Genomic DNA, 19,420 nt, shown 5'->3' on the forward strand with positions numbered 1-19,420 from the left:
TTAAATTATTTTTTTTCTTATGGGTTTTTACTTATTAATAATTGAAAATTTAAAAAATATGATAAATATATTAATAAATCACAAACTATTGAAAATATTGAAAATTTCTTGGTCCCTGCTAATTAATTATTTGATTTTTTGTTTTTGTCCAATTGATTGTTGAGTTTTAAATAGAGACTAGACTTCTACCTTAAGCCCATAAAAGCTCGCAATCTTTTTCATGGATCCAAAAATAATGTTTTTGAACTTTTCCTTGATGGGCCACACATAATGCGGTTGATGCGCTGCACTAAAAGCATTTGATGTAGGTAACACTTCTCAATTTTACTAATATACTATCTCTTCTATATATAATTTTCCCCCTAAAATATCATTTTTTTCATAAACAACACTCTAAAATGTGAGTAAAATTTTAAAAAACATTTTCATAAAGTAGTTTCTAGAATGTTTTATTTTTTAAAAGATGATTAAATATATTATTTCTTGTTTTAAATAAGTACACTCTTAAATAATATTTTGTTTCTATTAGGTTAAATTAGTTTTATCATCTTTTTGATTTATTATTTAGATTTAATTTGGTACTCTGATCTTTTTTTTGGATTCAAATTAGTTTTCTAATTTTTGAAATTGATTCAATTTGATGTTCTAATTTTAAAAATTGATTATTTTTTTAAAAAAATATATTTTGTGACAGTTTAAAATTACTTAATGAAGATTTTGAATTATCACAAAGTGTCATTTCTTAAAATTTAAATTAAAGAATCAAATTGAGTCGATTTAAAAAAGTAGACACCAAATTAAACCCAAAAAATATTATAAGAACAAATTAAATCTAAAAGATAAATTAAACAACTAAGAAACTATTTTAACCTTTTTTATTATTACTGCTAACGTAATCGGTAACCAAATTTATGCTAAAATATATTTTTATGCTTTATCTTTTTACTAAAATTTGTTTTTATCTTTTATCTTTTAAAAAATTATTTTGTTCGTCTGTCATGATTTGTGAATCAGATTTTAAGTTGGCCCTTGACCTGATTCAGAATCTGGATATTAATTCCACCCTTATACTTCTCTTATTCAGAAAATTCAGGATCTTTTGCATTTAGATTGGGAAATCCAACTTCATCACACTCTCGGGAAATGTTAACATGTGTGCTGATTGTTAGTCAAGAATGAAGCTTCTTCTCAATAGAGCTTCGTTGTTTTAAATTCTTGTCCATCTTTTGTTCAGTCTGATGCTTTAGGTGTAGTGCACTTTAGGCCCTGATTTGTGGGGTTTTTTTTGTCTATTTCCTTCTTCTGCTTTCTTTTTCCTACTCATAAAAAATTTAGACCAATATTATTTGGTTAAAAATTTTCTATAGCCTAAACTAATCTCTATTTAAGATTTTAAATTTAAGAGAAACAATTAATAACATATATTATGTATAATCATGTGATAACTCGTTAGCAAGTGTATCAATTTGTTTTAAGTAGTAAAGTATTTGAAAAAGTTTGAGTGTCTAATCCACATCAATTTTGTTTGTACTTAGATTGATGCAAACTCAATTTACAAGCAAAAGATAAGTAAAATAGATAAAAAATTTAAATGTAAAATTTAAAGAAAATAAGAGATAAAAAATTTAAAATATAGAAGATAAGATAAAAATTTAAGTAAAAGATGATAGTGATAAAAATATGAATTCAGAATTTAAATATGTTGAAGCCTAGTATGTCAAAACTATTTGTGAGACAAATGTTAATGATTTTCTGTATCTAATGGTATTCTTGTTTTCGCATGAAGAACCTAATTTATTTATTTTTTTCTCCAAAATTTCTTTGCAAAGATAAAAATAATAAATCACATTAAAATTAGATATGCATGAATTGAGCTAAATAAATATCAATCTATTTCTAGTAATGATTTAATTTAGATACCTTTTTCTCAATCCTTTATAAAATAACCATTTTTAATGCATTATCCCTAAACACTATATGAATGGTCAGATCATAATAAACAATTAAGCACGAAAAAGAGCAATAGAAACAGAATTATATAAATAATAAAAAAGAGTTACGTTACAAGAGTTGACATGTCAGACTTCATTGTCACGAGAGGTTTTACATTTTAGGGGGTTGATGTAGATAGAGAAAGAGAATGAAATAATGGACATAAATAGAGTGTTTTTCCTATTTGAGATAGTTAGGCTTAAGATATATTTATTGGAGAGCCTCTGAGTCTCGGTGTCTCCGTCTAGGGACTAGTATATTTCTCCTTTGCTTCTTACTCCTTTCACAAGCATAAAGTAGTTTAATTTTCGTGCCACTTCGCGCTTAGGGCGGACTTTTTCTCTAAGCGCATCTTTGGGTTTCTTCTTGGGCCTGCTTCGCGCTAAGTGAGGAGATACACATCAAACTATTTCAATTTTCAACTTTTCCTTTCAAGGCTTTTTTCTTCAAATTTTTGTACTAATTTTTCTTCGAAGCACTTAAATCTTCTTTTATTAACTCCTGCTAATAAAAAATTACAAAAAAATTAATTTTTATTTTATTTTATTAAAAACAAACAGTAAAATGTTAAAATTATAATTTTCTTAATCAAAATTGACTATTAAATCAATTCAAATTTCACACTAAAGATAAAAATTGATTGAGATCATAAATCAAGTGGTGGTCCAAATTACATGATAATTTTTTCTAAAAAAAGCAAGAAAGTAAATATCAATCTTAAAACGAAGTTAATTTTTTTTTTAACAAAAATAGTTAGCTAACATTGATTTTCTAAACAACTATTTAAGATAAGCCTTTTTTGATTGACACAACAACAATAACGTCGACTCATTTTTGGCCGGAACCAACGTACGTTTCTGATGTAGTGATTAAGTTCATCACACCTTCCCACTAACGTAAAAATTGGAGGCCAAATCCACAACTTAATTAATCTTTTAATAGTAAGCTAATTCATTATAGCTTTGCGTGTGATAATCATTATTGCCCACACAAAGTTGACTTTCAAAGTTGTGCTTCATTGTGCTCTTCCTTTCTTTCCTCGCGTGACCTTCACAAGTCAGAACGATGCCGACTAGCTTCCTTGTGACGCGATTATAAAGTTCCACCATTATGATATGGCCTCGCCACACATTTTCATTTGACTGCACAATTTCTTTAAGAAACATATATTTCCTTGCAAAGAACAAAAGTTTACAGATTAGTTTAGTGAGAAAAAAATCTCAAACTTAAGGGAAGGGAAGTTATATGGAATAATGCATAATATACATTAAACGAGAGGAGACACGAACAACTTCAAGGCTGCTAACAATATATTGTAATAGTTTCATTCCTGAAAGGTTCTTATCCTTCGCAAGGTCATGAGTCATGACAGTCTATTATTTTCATGCTAGCTTTGTTGTTTGAGTACTGAGTCTCTACCACCCACTATGTCTAGGTGTCTTTTGATGGAATTTTGGTTCAAGAGAATATATCAATAATAACCCCAAATTCTTTAATCAATTTAATCCCAAAATATGGCATGTATTACAATAGTTAAATAGCTATTGGATTATGGAATGTACATCACCAGTCTTGAGGCCCAATCAAGAATATTCCTTATACGCCTAACAAAACCCTTCCTTCCTTTGTGGTATTATTGGAACAATTACAGTACATATAACATGAGAATAAGACCTGCTCTTCGCTATAGCAATAAGGTTTGGGCAATTGTTTAGAGTTGGCAAGGATCGAACCCTGCTCCTTAATTTCAGTACATTTCCTCTAGCTATACTACCAGATAAGTTATGAACCGGGGGCCCACTAAGGGCTAACCTACCCAACATAGAAAGCCCATGGTAAGATACACAAACCCAACTCAAATGCCACGTGGGCTTTAATGCTTTTTTTTTAATAGAGCAGTGTATCTGTATTTCCGTACTTCACTGTTCAAACGTACATTCAACTAAAAGTAAGATTTTTCTTGTTTTTTTCAACAACAAAAAACTTTAGAAAGTGTATAATTATTAAGCCAACTCAATGCATGTATAAACATGCTTTCAGTCATTCATAAAAACTGTTGCACAGGCATCATGAGAATTTTGAAATGTGATTCGTGGTTTTTCATTCTTCCCTTCGCTAACTTAGTGTGCAATGTGCTAATCGAGTGAAGTTAAGATTGCAATTTTGTGTAAATACTTTGTGTTACTATTTTGTATGGAATTATAATATTATTCATGCACAATACCTAATCTTACATAATTATCAATATTTTGTAATAAGATAAATACAATTATATTTATCTCGAATACATTTCAAGATTTTAGTTATGTTCCGCCTGTTAGAGACTGCTACAACTCATAACTCACAACTCACAACTGTATTCTGATATGTAAGATGGGTTGTTATGGCTAACCCAAAAAAGAATAAAAATATGAAACTATATTGAATTTGAAAATTTCAAACCGACTTCAATTGCTTACTTGCTTGCAATGCATATGCAGCACGCAAATACATGTCAGCACTCATAGATACACGTGTTGGTCAACTAAAGGGGAGGTGCCTGCACTTCCAGCCACATATTGTGTGAGTATGCCATTAAAGAAGAAAATACCCATTATCTTGGAAGTCTCGAGCAGATGTTACGGCTGTTAGAAAGTTCAACTTTCATTCATCTCAATCAAAATTCATGTAAAATACTTTTAATCAACGGACCAAACTCACAAACTTAAACAAAATTATTCCATATTAGTTAATAGTATCGAGTACAGGTTTTAAACATATAGTTGGATTAAATATTAAAAAAGGTTCCACTAATAAGAAGCTTACCTAATTCAAATAAGATTAGCTCATATGGAAAATACATGTCTCTGTCAAATAATAACTTGATCACACCTTGTGATATTATTCCTCGTTAATAAATTTCTTTTGCATTTAAAGCAAAAACAAAAACAAAACATGAGTAACAATAAAATAGTTTAGTTTTTAAATATAATTATAGTGAAAATTAAATTTTATGATAATATTATCATTCAAATCACATGTTATTTATATATATTATAATAAATTAAATAATTTTATTTTATTATAGTATATTTAAACACGTCTACTATGTATGCCCTTAACTAAACCACATAAAGTGGTGCAAATAATATAATTCTTTGTTGATTCAATGGTGTTATATTTATATGAGTAGAAATAATTTATTTAATAGAAGAATTTGTATTATATAAATTTTTCTTGAATTAATAATAATTATGTATCATGAATGAGATTGAATTTAGATGATATTATGATTTGTTGAATTTAGATGGTATTATGATTTTTTCAATTTAGATGATATTATGATTTCTTACCTAGAAAAAAAGGAGAGAATAAAATGTACGTTCCGAATTTGATTTTGAAATTCAGATGCACGCTAAATCAACTATAAGTGTTAACAAAGCAAAGAAGGTTTATATAATTTTATTAACTGTCAATAGTGATCAATGTAATTTATCCACATTTTGTTTTAGACTACCAAATATTTATGCATGGTGACTTGTAGATATTTGGTTAAATTATTTATTTGGTTTATATAATTTGATAATTCTTATTTTTTTAGTCTTTATAATTTGAAAATGATCATTTTAATTTCTATATTTTATATTTTATTTCTCTTTTAACTCCTCTAGTTTAAAAATGATCTTTTTAGTTCCTATAATCTTATGATTCTTATTTTTTTAGTCTTTATAATTTTTAAATTATATATATTAAAAGAGAATTAAAATATAAACTATAGGAATTAAAAAAAATATTTTTAAACTATAGGACTAAAAGATAATTAAAATGTAAACTATAAAGATTAAAAAGATCACTCTCAAACTATAACGACTAAAAAGATAAAAATCATAAAACTATAAGAATCAAATGAATAATTTAACCTAGATATTTTTTAGTTATGAAAATCCAATCAAAATTTACCTTTCAAATTAAGCAAACTGGCTCTAATTTGTCAAGGTTGTATTTAGACTTGCAAAATTTTAAAGTTTAATTTACTTTTTTTCTTAACCCACTAATTAAAATTGTCTGGTTTCATCATTGACTAAGTATATCCTTCAACAAAATACGTCAAACGGTGCAAACACATACATTTTGTTGCTTATGAAAAACATGGAAATTATGTAGAGACTACGGAGATGTGTGTCGACAATTTGATTCCAAGCACACACTTACTAGAAATAAAGTCACACGTATGAAATTTCAAATAGATTAGAAGATTATTATATAAACAAATAACTATTTCATTAACGTATGTTAGTATTTTTAAAATAAAGAATAAATTAAAACTATTTTAAAATGTTTAAAAATAAAAAATAAATTAATATGTAAAGAATAATTTGTAAAATGTTATTTAAATTATAAATCTTGCATAAATGTTAATAAAAAATAAAGATTTGTCACAAAGAATTACAATATGAAAAAACTTCTAAACCAGCTCTTATATTCTTGTTATTAATTTTTTTAATCTTATAATAATACATGAATATATTTATTTTTAAAAATTCTATAGCGGTCTTCTAAAAAAAAAATTCATAACGGTTTTAGTAAAGGCTATTTAATTTCCTTAAAAAAAGTAAATGCTATTTAATAATGAAAAAAAATTACATGTTATACATTATTTAATTTGAAAACTCATCATTGGAGAATCTTTTATGCAGGGGAACTCAATTAAACAACCAAAGCCAATTTTATTTATTTATTTTTACTTTTTTCTTCTCAGGCGACGCAAGATGCCAATGGTGCAATATATATATATATTTGCAGTTTAGGATATTTTGGCAGTAGAAAACGTGTTTATTTTTGCTTTACATTATATGTGGTAAAATTCACCTGTGTGAAAGAAAAAAAAAACACGTTAGTTTAAAAAAAAACAAGTTTCAATAAAATAAAAAAGTTTTAAATACTTAGTTATATGTTAAATGATAGATAACAAAACAAATTAGATTTCAACATGATAGTCTTTACTTAAATTTTTGTCATTTATTCCAATATTATTTACTTGTCCGACTGTTGTTGTTGTTGAATAGTTTTTAAATATCAAACGACCAGAAGGGGATTTTAATGTGGCTAATCTTCCCTATGTTGCAATTAGTTAGAGCATGTGCTCCTCTAGCTAATTCTCCACACTTTTGAGTGTGATTTCTATCTTATGTACTTTTGTATCTAAGGATATATCAGCTGAAAGTATATTTTTCTTTTTGATCAATCAAAATCTCTTCCCAAAAAGTGTGTAAGCTTCTTAGAAAGCATACAACTAGTTATGGTGTTGGGGAATTCAAATTCAAATTGATTCAAAATAAAAATAAAAAATTGAACCAAATTAATTTTTTTTATTTCTTTGAATAATTTTTTTGCTAAAATCGATTCAAACCAAATCTAACCATGACATTTATAATAAGACTTATATTATTTTATTGTTATGTATTTTATGTGTATATAATTTGATATTTATAATATTTTATAATATTATATATATGAAACTTATATAATGTATATTATATTTTTTTGAAAGATTTTTTAAGATATATTTGATTTAAAATAAATAAAATTTTATAGATTTTTATTGTAAAATGTTTAACACATTAATAAATTTTGTAAATTATTTTAAACAATTTTTTAAATTTTATTTTATTTAAAATATGAAAAAAATATAAATTTTAATAAAATAAAAAAATCACAAAAATCAAATCAAATTAATTTGTAAAATATTGATTTGATTTAATATTAAATAAAAATCAAATCAAATTTAATCACACATATTTTATAAGTTTGATGTGATGAGTTGTTGATAAAAATTAATGGAGGCAAAAACACACTCCCGTGCACACATGAATAAAATTATTAACAAGATTAAGCGAATAAATAAAAGAGTAAAAAGAAAAATAGAAAAGAAATTAGTGGTAGTATATTCTCCCGGAGTCTCGGTTATAAAAGCATCTATCCCAGAATCTCTCTCCCTGTCTCAATTTGAACCAAAAAAGAGAAATTTGTTTACACACATGACACTCTCCCACACATAGGAAACTTGAAACAAATCAAAACCACATCCTCGTTCCTCCCTCCATTCATTCACCCCCTCCCAACCACCTTCAATAGAGGCCAATCCAATCACTAATCACCACCCGCCACCACCTCCTCCATTCTTCTCTTTCTCCAAACAAAGCACAAAACATAAACAAAAACTTTAGCCTCCAAATTTTTGAAACCATATAGGCCATAGATGGCCGACGTCGTTTCCAAGTCCCCAACCCCAACCAGCAACCTCATCAGCCCCAACAAGAAGGAAACATCGAACCTTTTACTGGGTCGTTTCGAGATTGGGAAGCTCCTCGGGCATGGAACCTTCGCCAAGGTGTACTACGCGCGTAACATCAAAACCGGCGAAGGCGTGGCCATCAAGGTAATCGACAAGGAGAAGATCCTCAAAGGAGGTTTGGTGGCGCACATCAAGCGTGAGATCTCTATCCTGCGCCGTGTTCGCCACCCTAACATCGTTCAGCTCTTCGAAGTCATGGCCACCAAGAGCAAGATCTATTTCGTAATGGAATACGTTCGCGGCGGCGAGCTTTTCAACAAGGTCGCCAAGGGAAGGCTCAAAGAAGAGGTCGCGAGAAAGTACTTTCAGCAATTAATCTCTGCTGTGGGATTCTGCCACGCCAGAGGGGTGTACCACAGAGATCTCAAGCCTGAAAATTTGTTGCTTGATGAGAATGGCAATCTCAAAGTCTCTGATTTTGGATTGAGTGCGGTGTCTGATCAAATCCGACAGGATGGTCTTTTCCACACTTTTTGTGGGACACCTGCGTATGTTGCTCCTGAGGTTTTGGCGAGGAAAGGGTACGATGGTGCTAAGGTGGATCTTTGGTCTTGTGGGGTGGTGTTGTTTGTGTTGATGGCGGGGTATTTGCCCTTTCATGACCAGAATGTGATGGCAATGTATAAGAAGATTTATAGAGGGGAGTTTCGGTGTCCGAGGTGGTTTTCTCCTGATTTGTCCAGGCTTCTCACAAGGCTTCTTGATACCAAGCCTGAAACCCGGATTGCGATTCCTGAAATTATGGAGAATAAGTGGTTCAAGAAAGGGTTTAAGCAGATCAAGTTTTATGTGGAGGATGATAGGCTTTGCAATGTGGTGGATGATGATGGCCTTATGGACAATGATGATGACACTGCTTCGATTGTTTCTGTTGCTTCGTTTTCGGATTACTCGGTTTCCGAGTCTGATTCTGAGATTGAGACTAGGAGGAGGATCAATGCTCCCTTGCCTAGACCTCCTAGTTTGAATGCCTTTGACATTATATCGTTCTCGCCGGGCTTTAATCTTTCGGGGTTGTTTGAGGAGAAAGAGGATGAGACAAGGTTTGTGACTGCTGCACCGGTTAACAGGATCATTTCCAAGCTGGAGGAGATTGCTCAGTTGGTTAGGTTTTCGGTGAGGAAGAAGGATTGCAGGGTGAGTTTGGAGGGTACCAGAGAGGGGGTTAGAGGGCCTTTGACTATTGCTGCTGAGATATTTGAGTTGACACCTTCTTTGGTTGTGGTGGAGGTGAAGAAAAAAGGAGGGGATAGAGCCGAGTATGAGAGGTTTTGTAACGATGAGTTAAAGCCTGGATTGCAGAATTTGATGGTGGAGGAGTCTGCTACTTCTTCAGAGTTGTCTACACCTATTCAACCTTCCCTACTACGTGGCCTTTCTGAACCTGTGCCGGATATTTCTTCTGATATTGAAACCCCGCTCTGTATACCTTCTGATGATTGAAGACTCAGATATAGAGAAGAAGAGAAAAATGGTTAAGGACTTTCTCTCTAATCTCTGTATCACACACACTCTTTCTTTCTCTCTCTCTCTTTTTTTTTTTATGTTATAGATTGTGTATGGAAATTGGTAAAAAAATTTCCACACAGGATTGATTGTCCTGCTTTTAGGTTTGCTTCTTGACTGGAGCGTTAGGTGCCTACTGTTTGTCTAATTGCCATACGAGAAAAAAGGCTAATTGAAATATAGTGAATGAGTATGTATTTATTTTCTACTTTTCTTGGCTCTGTATAGCAAGTGATAATAAAAATAACAAAACGGTTTAGTGCTAATCCATGCGGCATTGCACTGGCTTTGTGTTTGGCTCTATATTCAAGTTAAATAAGATCATTTGAAATTGGAGAAAGAGGATATCTTAATGAGATCATATTCGAGTTTTCTGTATATTTTTCCCTTGATAGAAATTAATAATGAGAGAGCTAGACGTAAAACTTGCACACGCCTGATAGCCTATCATGCAAAGGAAAATATCCTTTTCCATTGGGCGAGGAATAGTTCCTCTCATGTTTGCTGTTGCAACTTATGTTGAACACATTCAATTGTTCAGGAGCACCTAACAATCTTGCTTGGAGGAAACCATTCCAATAGATCACATAAAAAAAAGACACCAATACCTAAGAATATACCCTCTGCTACTAATTTTGTTACTTTGTTTTTCAACGAACTCTGCAAATTGAGTGTATAGTATGTTGAAGAAAATGGACCGCAATGGTTTTGGTTACATACTAAGTTAACATGTTGTATTGTGAAAAGTTGTTTAATACTTACGAAATAACTATCTTTTTGACCAATCTAAAAGCTACGGGTATGGTTAAGCTTCAAGTATTATAAAGAAATGGAGTTTCTTGTTTCTTAACAATGCACAAGGAAGCTCCCATTTACTTGCCATTGCCACTTGAGAACAAGTTGGGCTTTAACCCTGTAAAGTGATTGTTGTAAATCTCAAGCAGTTAAGCCTTTAATATGATATGAATTCAACAAGATTTCATGAAACAAACGTTTCATTGAATGAGATGAGTATCGTGCTTGTTAATGCTTGTTCAGGTGCACTTTTGAAGTTAATGATTATTAGTCTATGAGAAAACATACTCAGGTGCATGTTAGGTTATAAATGCACTGCTTTTGGTGAAGATACATAAAAATGGATTACTTGCAACCTTGCATTGCTCCCCTTAAAGAAAAACTCCACAAAGTGTTGCTTTTGCATATTCTCTCCCTTGAATTCTGTTGACTTGCAATGTTGGTTATACTTATATGAATATAGTAAGCTATGAGTGAGGCAAATTGAAGGAAAAAAAACGTACTTATATGTATCAAAGTCCATAAAAATAGGAGAAATTAAGCAGAGATTATCTGAATGGATTGACGTTTCCTCAACACGTGCTATCTTTGTAGTGCCACGGCGTTGGGATTCTCCTATAAATTTATCAAAAAATATTACTTTTAAGTAAAAAGAGCACCCGCAAGAATGCTTCCAAAATTTCAAATCTCCATACACGCGAATGGCTCCCAACGGGTTCTGTTGAACAGACGCGATAAATAAGAAGCATTGGCCACTAATCTTGGAGATGAGACAGATACTAATAGGTAATCACATATCAGTTTTGGACTCGTAGTCCAAGTGCATGTTGGTTATATTTTTAAATTTCGTTGCTCGTATTATGAGAGAGAATTGCACACCTTACGACAAAAAAAATAGTAAAGGAAAATTTGTTTGTGTTGAATCTAATGTCTTTTGAGCTCTGTTCGAAAGGAAAATTGAAAGTACACTAAATTAATAGTAGGAGTTTGCTTAATATTTATTGTTTTTTTGTTTTACTATCAGTTTTTGTTGTTTATCATTGCTTGTCCTTATCATTGAATCTTGTTAATGTGTCTTAAGCCCATTAACTAAGAAATGAATGAATTAATAAAAAAGTATTAAAGTCTTTTTATTCGTTTAGGCTTTCATCTCTGTCAGCCGAAATGCCAGTTTCAAAATAAAACCTATTAGTGTCTCACTTTGAGAATTTTATGGCTTGGCTAGAGCATGCATACCCGTTGCGACATTGTGCACTCCCAATAGTTACTATCATTTATGGTGCATTCGCGTTGTCTACGGTGACGCCATACAATAATACGACCAGAATAAACGATTGACTACTTGGTACGTTGATGCCATATCATACAATAATACAGAAGAACAACGAGGTTGGCTCTAGAGAAAGTGATTAGCTCCTCCTCATAATGTGACAAATCAAAGTTAAGGAATATTAGCGATCCAGAAATTTTATAAAGGAGGTTCATTTTTTTTTTTATAATTGTTTAATTATTTAACTTTTAATAAATAATAGTTTTTAAAATAAATTATTATTTTTACACAAAATTAAAAAAAATTATATTAAATGATAATAAAAATAAACACACAACTAGTTTTACACAATTTTACACTAATTAATCTTAACCATTATTATAATAACAACATATAAAATGAATTTTATATAATTTTATACTAATTAATTCCAAGAAAGATGCACTGGGATCCATACCTGTCCCTCTTTAGATTGGTCTCTATTCTCTTAATGATACTCTTTCTAATACTATTACATCATTTAATAGGATTTTTGACCCAAAAAGATTATAAGGTCATCCTGCTTGCTTGTTCCTTTCTGCGGTCAGGCTGTACTCCACAAACCACAAGTTGATGCATTGCACACTCTGAAATTATTGAATTGTAGAATGGCAAATTAACGGAACCAACAGGTACGACCCAAAATAATTTATTTCTGTCCCCTCCCTCTGTTTGATTGGTTATTTTCCAAGTCCTATACAGAAGATTATCAAGTATAAATTCTGAAGAGAGAAATCTGAAGGGGATTTAAATTATTTCCTATTAGTCAATAATTAACCATAGTGTTTTCCTAAAAGAAAAAAGATTGAGGGAACCCTAATATAAAGAAATTAATATTTATGTGTGGCTCTCGGCAAAAAACTCTCCTGTTATTAGGGTAGAATGCTGAAAGTGATACTTGATATTGGAAATCTAACAAGCATAGACCTCTGATATATTTACAGAGTTGGGGTGTTGATGAATTAATTATAGCCCTACAATATGAGGCCATGATCGAGCTGAACTTCGTGGTTGCCCTAATAACTCTTGTAAGACACGAGGATTTTTGGTGTGATAGGCTTTAGGCAATTAAGAAGGTCATCTAACATTTTTTTTTTGTTGCCACCGATGCAATTTGTTTGGCATGAATTAGAGAAGTGAAAAGAAATTAAAGGAAGAAGACAGAGGAGAGACTAATTACTTCTTTGATTTTCACCTTGTTTGTCCCGTCATATTTTGTCTTTCCTTTCCTACGTGAAAAGAAGAGAAGAAACAAAATTTATAAATTTTATTATATATTTTTATACATGTATTGTTATTGAAGAAACCCTGAGCATATCAACAAAGAATGTTGTTATCCTATCATTTGAAAGTTATCAGTTTAATCTTACAAGCAATCTCTTCACTTAATTAAGAAAATAAGAATGTGTAAATCTACTCTCTCTGAATCTCATCAGGAATCCAGGATTATGTTTTGTTCGTATGATTTTTATTATTATTTTTTAATGCAATCAACTAAAGAAAAAAAGAAAGATTCGAGAGAAAAAAAATCAACTAAAGAAAGAGAAAATATTTTTCTTTGTATAGTTGATTACTAGAGAGAAAATAATAAAATGCATGTGAATAAAAGATAATCCTGTTCACTTTTGCCCCCCTTTTTTTTATATTATATTTAGTTTTTTTTTTCCTTTTTCTTCCACAAAAGCAAAGGACGCCCAATCATTATAGAAGGAAGACTAAACAAAAATAGAAGAGTATTAATTTTTCTTTTCTTTTTTTTATTTCTGGTGTGTTTGAGTGCAAACAATGTAAAAAATTATAATGATAACGCATACTAATTAAATCCTTTTAAAGAAAATTGAAAAACAAAAGGATGACTAATTTTATTTCAAAATTGATATAATTATAGTGTATATATATATAAGTAATTAAAATTTTATATTTTTTATAAATCACTTACATGAAAGACAATTATAATCAAATAAAATATGACCAATAATAAAATATTTATCTGAATATTTAACGTACCTACATGTTCAAACTTAAACTCAAAACTACTTACAATTAAAAAAAAAATATTTTCATTGAAAGATCTTTGAGGTGGCATCATTCTTTGACGTCAGCATTTGATTTAGGAGGATTATCCAATGTAATAACATATGGTGCCAAGACAGGTGTTGAATACATGGATTATCGAGCTCAAATAAGTTGTTGAGTGCGGAATAAAGAGTGGTTATCACAAAGGACAAATCAAAATTCAACTTTATAAGCAGATAAAGCTATCTTCCACCCAAACCTGTCTTCTCATGATTTGTTGAAAAAAATTAACTAGTCATTTTCTGTTTGTGCACCTCTTCGAAGTCATAAAGGAAAATGCCTCGCGATAATCAAATTACGGCAAACAAATCTTGCACTTTCATATTTGCCATCGAGATTGGCCTAATTAGGTTTCTTGATTGGGTGGTTAGAAGCTAAACGACACATATTCTTAGTATTCATTCGTCCTTACGTGACACGAGTTTGAAAAGGTGAGTGTGTCGATCCAAAAGTAAGAAATAAAAAATGTCAAAACAGAAATATCAACGTCAAAATGATCACATCCACTAGACACGAAAGAAAGAGTATAAAAAAAATCAGAGTTGTTTCCTCCTTTGAACAATATATTAATATTAATTACTTACCGATTATTTGGCCACCAATAATGTGAGTCACGAGGTGATTAGGCATCTTGATAAAAAATCTTCCGTGTTTTCTATTGTTGGCTTCATTTTGTGCATTATGTGGTTGGGGTTTAAGCATGGATTCAAATTTTCAATCCGAGAGATATTTCATGGTTACACTCTTTAGCAGTTAGGGATAATAGTAATAATTTTCAACTGAAAAGATAATTGAATAAAAAAATATAAATAAACAAGCATTTACTGATACTTGGTGCCCAAGCAAAATGAATCACTCTTTAGTTTTTTCCTTTCTAGAATGGTAGATACGCTTAATTTATCCACTCCTATGTAATTAGACAATGATGATATTAGAGTCACGTTTTTTCCAAAATCAACCATGCAAAGAACAACACATAAAAAGTCTTCGTTCAGCGTGCAACCTACTAATGTCACCCCGTGTTATCATGTTTATCCACGTTCACGTTGCATACTTTGATTTTATTTATACACAAGCTCGTAGTCATTAGTCATAGGCTTGAAATGTATCAGTGGAAAAATTACGATAAAATCAACTTAGCAAGTAACTAGAATAAACGAAACTAATTGAAAATTTCGAGTATCGTACTATGGTATTAATTAGATCCTTTTCAACGATAGGCTATTTGATTTTTTATTTCTTTATAGGAGAGGGCAGAATGTAGTATGAACTACACGTCTACATGCCAAATATTCGGTAGCGGTGTTAAATATTTAGGGAAAGGATTTTATCACTTGATAGTCTTAAGTCTTATCTAATTTGAGTATAATTATCTTCTTTTTTTATATATACAAGAGTAGAAATTATCTTTAATGGAAAATACGGTGTATACCAAAAATGAACTACATGCTAAGAGTTGCAGTTCTATTTCTTCGCTTGCCAGTTGATGCCGAAATTTCACAAGTTTGCGCTCCCAAATTAGATATATTTGCCTTTTTTTTTTGTCCTAAAACAAGAAAAATGGGACGGTAAGGAAAGTGAAAATTAGCGATGTATGAAATTAGGATGTTTCTTTCTACACCTAAACAAATCACTCGGCACCTCATTTCAGTTTGGAAACGGTAATCTGAAATAAAAGTTTTACATTTTGGATTACTCTTTCTGAAATGAAAGGGAGGTGTTGAGTGATATTTTTTGGATGCAAGAACTATGAATGCATGCATCTTATCTAAAATAATTCTCAATCTTCATCCATCCTATTTTATTTCGTTACTGTCCAGCAACAACCAAAAATAGACGGTACAGTGACTGGACCGACTTCCAGCCTAATAAGGATCCAACAGACTTATGCATCTTGGACCTACTGAAGTCTAACAAACATGAGAGAATTTGGGCCCAAAACCCCAAACACAACTATAGCCTATTGGCAGTTCCTAAAGAGCAATATTTACTAAATGTAACCTCCTTTTGTATTTTGGATATTTATCAAGGTTTTGGAAACCGGCCTGGCGGGTTCAAGCGGCTGGACTGGGTGACCCTCTAACTAATTCTAAAAATTACCTTTCAATCAAATAATTATTAGAAAAAACAACTTCTGCTGCAGTTATTTATATCTTTTAGTTATTTTTTATTTTTAATTTAAAACTAAAAAAATAGGTAGTTGAGGCTAATAGTGCCTGTTTTCAACTGGTATTATACTTTTACTTTTATACTATTATTTATATTGTTAAAGACTTAAAACGATAAAAACTGAATGGGCCAGCTGAACTGCACAGAGAGATATCAATCAAATGTCAAATGTAGTATACAGTTAATTAATAACTTGAAACGAAAAAAAAAAGGGAAAAGATATTTTAAATTATTTTTTTTATCGTGTATTTGGTGCCTTCATGCCCATGAACGTGCATTTGATTTTATTTGTTGTTTCAAATGTATTTTAGTTATTTTTTCTTTCTTGTATTTTTCTTCTAATTTGATTTGTATTTTTATATTTACTTTGATGTTAAAGAAACTATAAAATTATGTCTACATTTTAGTTTTTAGTCTAATAAAGTTATGATATCTTATTATTATTATTATTATTATTATTATTATTATTATTATTAACGGCTGAATTCCAGTTGAATCATTGAGCTAATGTCTTGATTGGTTTGATGATCCGTCTAATTTTAAAAACATTGATATAATGTTTAACATTTTTTTTTATTAAAGGTTACTCATTAAATTGCATAGGTAAATTAGAAAACATGAGCATATTTGATCTATTCAGTGATAATGATGAGTATGTGGGAAAAATTCACCCACAGGTGATGATGATCAATTCAGTTAAATTAAGGCTGAACATCATCAACCCTCTAGTAAGGAAAAAAAACAAGGATTTGAGTCCATATATTGTTTCCAAAACATATTATTTTATGTTATCGACCTATTCAGTGCTCTAATGCCCTAGCATTGATAACATTAACTTTTAATGATACATTGATAAATACCAGCTTATTACATCTTCACATACTAAGATATGACATTGCACATTGGTTTAACAAGTAACAAAATAATTGGACATTATATTAGCAATTGAATTAAAGAGTTTTTTTTATGTTTGATATTGTATATTGTACAATGATCAAGATGACATATAGCTGGAACTGCTGAGTTCCAATGCAGCCCAATCACTTGTATCTTCAATAATCAAGATGCAGAGATATCACACTCACATATGGCAGGTGACGAGCCGATGTATCATAGAGATGCATCGGAGATTCAGGTAGCAACAGAGGTGAGAGCTTAAATTCCAATGAGTATAGACGCACATCTATTATCATTCTAATGATTATTAATATTGTTTAAAAAACAAAACAGAACATATAGCAAAAATATAATTGTATAAAGAAGAAAACATTTATTTCATCTATTTATATTAGAAATGTGCGTGTACTTATCAAAATTTGAAACTGACACACTTCAGGATAAATGTGATTAAGGTGGGCTTTTGGACTTTATACGTCGGCTAGAGAGTAACCTTTGTTAGGAGGACAAAAGAGGAGGACCTATAAAACAAAAGACTCTAATGCTCAAGTAAGTATGTGAGTTAGAAGAATATAAATAAGAATATGCATGTGTAAATGAGCAAGCGTGTGTTGTTTGTTAGCGCGTCGAGAGAGTACAAGGGAACTTAGTACTTATAATGTGGAGAGGGAGTTGTGGATCCTTATTAATATGGGTTGTTACAATGATGTAATAACAGATAATTAGTGACTTGTAGATAATAACCAATAGATAAAAGTGACTTATAGATAATGTTACATATAACATGTAGCATAGAGATAATTACTAATAGATAATTGTTACTTATAGTAGATAATATGTAGTTTTGTAGATAATTAAATACCTGTTGAAAGATATAGAGATGATAATATATTTATATAATAAAAGGTTAGAGATAACATATTAATTGAGAGCTTGACTGTTAAAGATTGAGTATTCATGCTCATATGCTAAAATTGACATGAAAGATTGACATGTATCTTGAAGTGTCACATAACATGACACATATGTTTCGTGAACCCCGAACAATACCATGTGTGTAACATACACAATAGAACAAACATATCCCACTACAAATTGGGCTCAACCATTTAAAAGAAAACAAAAGCCTGATAGACTAAATAGTGCAAAAAAGTCAAATCTGCTCCACGAACATACCAACACAACACATGTAACAATAGACAAAAAAAAATGGGAAGGTTAAAAATGAAGATACCTTATTGACTCAAAAGTAAAAAAGTACTTCAGAAACACTTATATGAGTGTTAAGTTATAGATATTGTAAGCAGAAATTATTTTCATTTCATATTTTGTATGCACCTTTTGTATAATAACAAAAATACATTCGCATTCTATATCTTGTACAACCAAAATATATTTCCTTTGAAAGGATATTTTGGAAAATAAATAATTTAAAATTTTGAACGTATGATCAACAACCATGCAAGGAGTAAGATCATTTTTCTAAGTGTTACATGAATAACACAACTCATATTTGTTTCCTTGTACCATGGATAAGTTTGCTTGCCTTTGGTTGCTTCGAAGAGAACCTAATGGGGAATTCTTGATTGCTCCATGGGAACCATAAAATGATAATAGTTATCTGAACCACCATGAGAGTCAATAGTTTGTTAATAATCTATTAAAAAAACTAAAATTATCAATTTATAAAAATGAGAAGATCAAGTGTCACAATTAAAATTCAGGAAGACCAAAATTAAGAATTTGAGAAATTAATTAAGGAGATCAAAAGTATAATTTAACTTATATATAATTTGTCATATTAGTAGCAATAAAACCTTGTAGCTTAGTGATTAGTTTCCATCGATTGAGTCTGAAGGCAAGGGTTAACAATATATAATTTTTCAATCAATTGCAGGTCTTTTAAAGCCTTTAATAACAAAGTGACAACAAAACCGGTTCTAGTAACAAAGTTTTGGGTCGCACCGGATCCTTTCAAGCGAATATCCGACTCAGCTATACCTCTGGTTCACGGGAGAATCGGTCTGATCGGCCGGGTCGTTCCAGGTTTTAAAACGCTGGTCTCAATTATTGATCCTCCTATTTGAATTCATCTACTATCTCTCCAATCAATTTTTAGGCTGTGGAAAACCCAAAAATCTCTCACTCATTCATTGACATGTGTATTAACTCTTTGTTTTTTTGTTCTTTTTAACAATCAGTGTTGTTCTGTCTACTACTCTCAACCCGTTTTTATTGTGGGAAGAAAAAGATGCCACTTATCTAAATAGACATATAGTGCTTAATTCTTGTTATTCTGATTTCTCAATTTTGTCTGGTCTAATCAGGCTCAAAGTAATCTA

General features: G+C 30.6%; 1 protein-coding gene across 1 annotated transcript; it reads left to right on the forward strand.

The window, feature by feature from the left end:
* Nucleotides 1-7,956: 7,956 nt before the first annotated feature.
* On the forward strand, nucleotides 7,957-10,135 carry LOC114374171 (CBL-interacting serine/threonine-protein kinase 12-like). Its single transcript, XM_028331781.1, has one exon. It carries the CDS (start codon nucleotides 8,231-8,233, stop codon nucleotides 9,767-9,769), a length of 1,539 nt encoding a protein of 512 aa, XP_028187582.1. The 5' UTR covers nucleotides 7,957-8,230; the 3' UTR covers nucleotides 9,770-10,135.
* The last annotated feature ends 9,285 nt before the right edge of the window (nucleotides 10,136-19,420 follow it).

Source organism: Glycine soja, chromosome 11 (genome assembly GCF_004193775.1).
Source record: "Glycine soja cultivar W05 chromosome 11, ASM419377v2, whole genome shotgun sequence".
In the NCBI taxonomy this organism is placed as follows: domain Eukaryota; kingdom Viridiplantae; phylum Streptophyta; class Magnoliopsida; order Fabales; family Fabaceae; genus Glycine; species Glycine soja.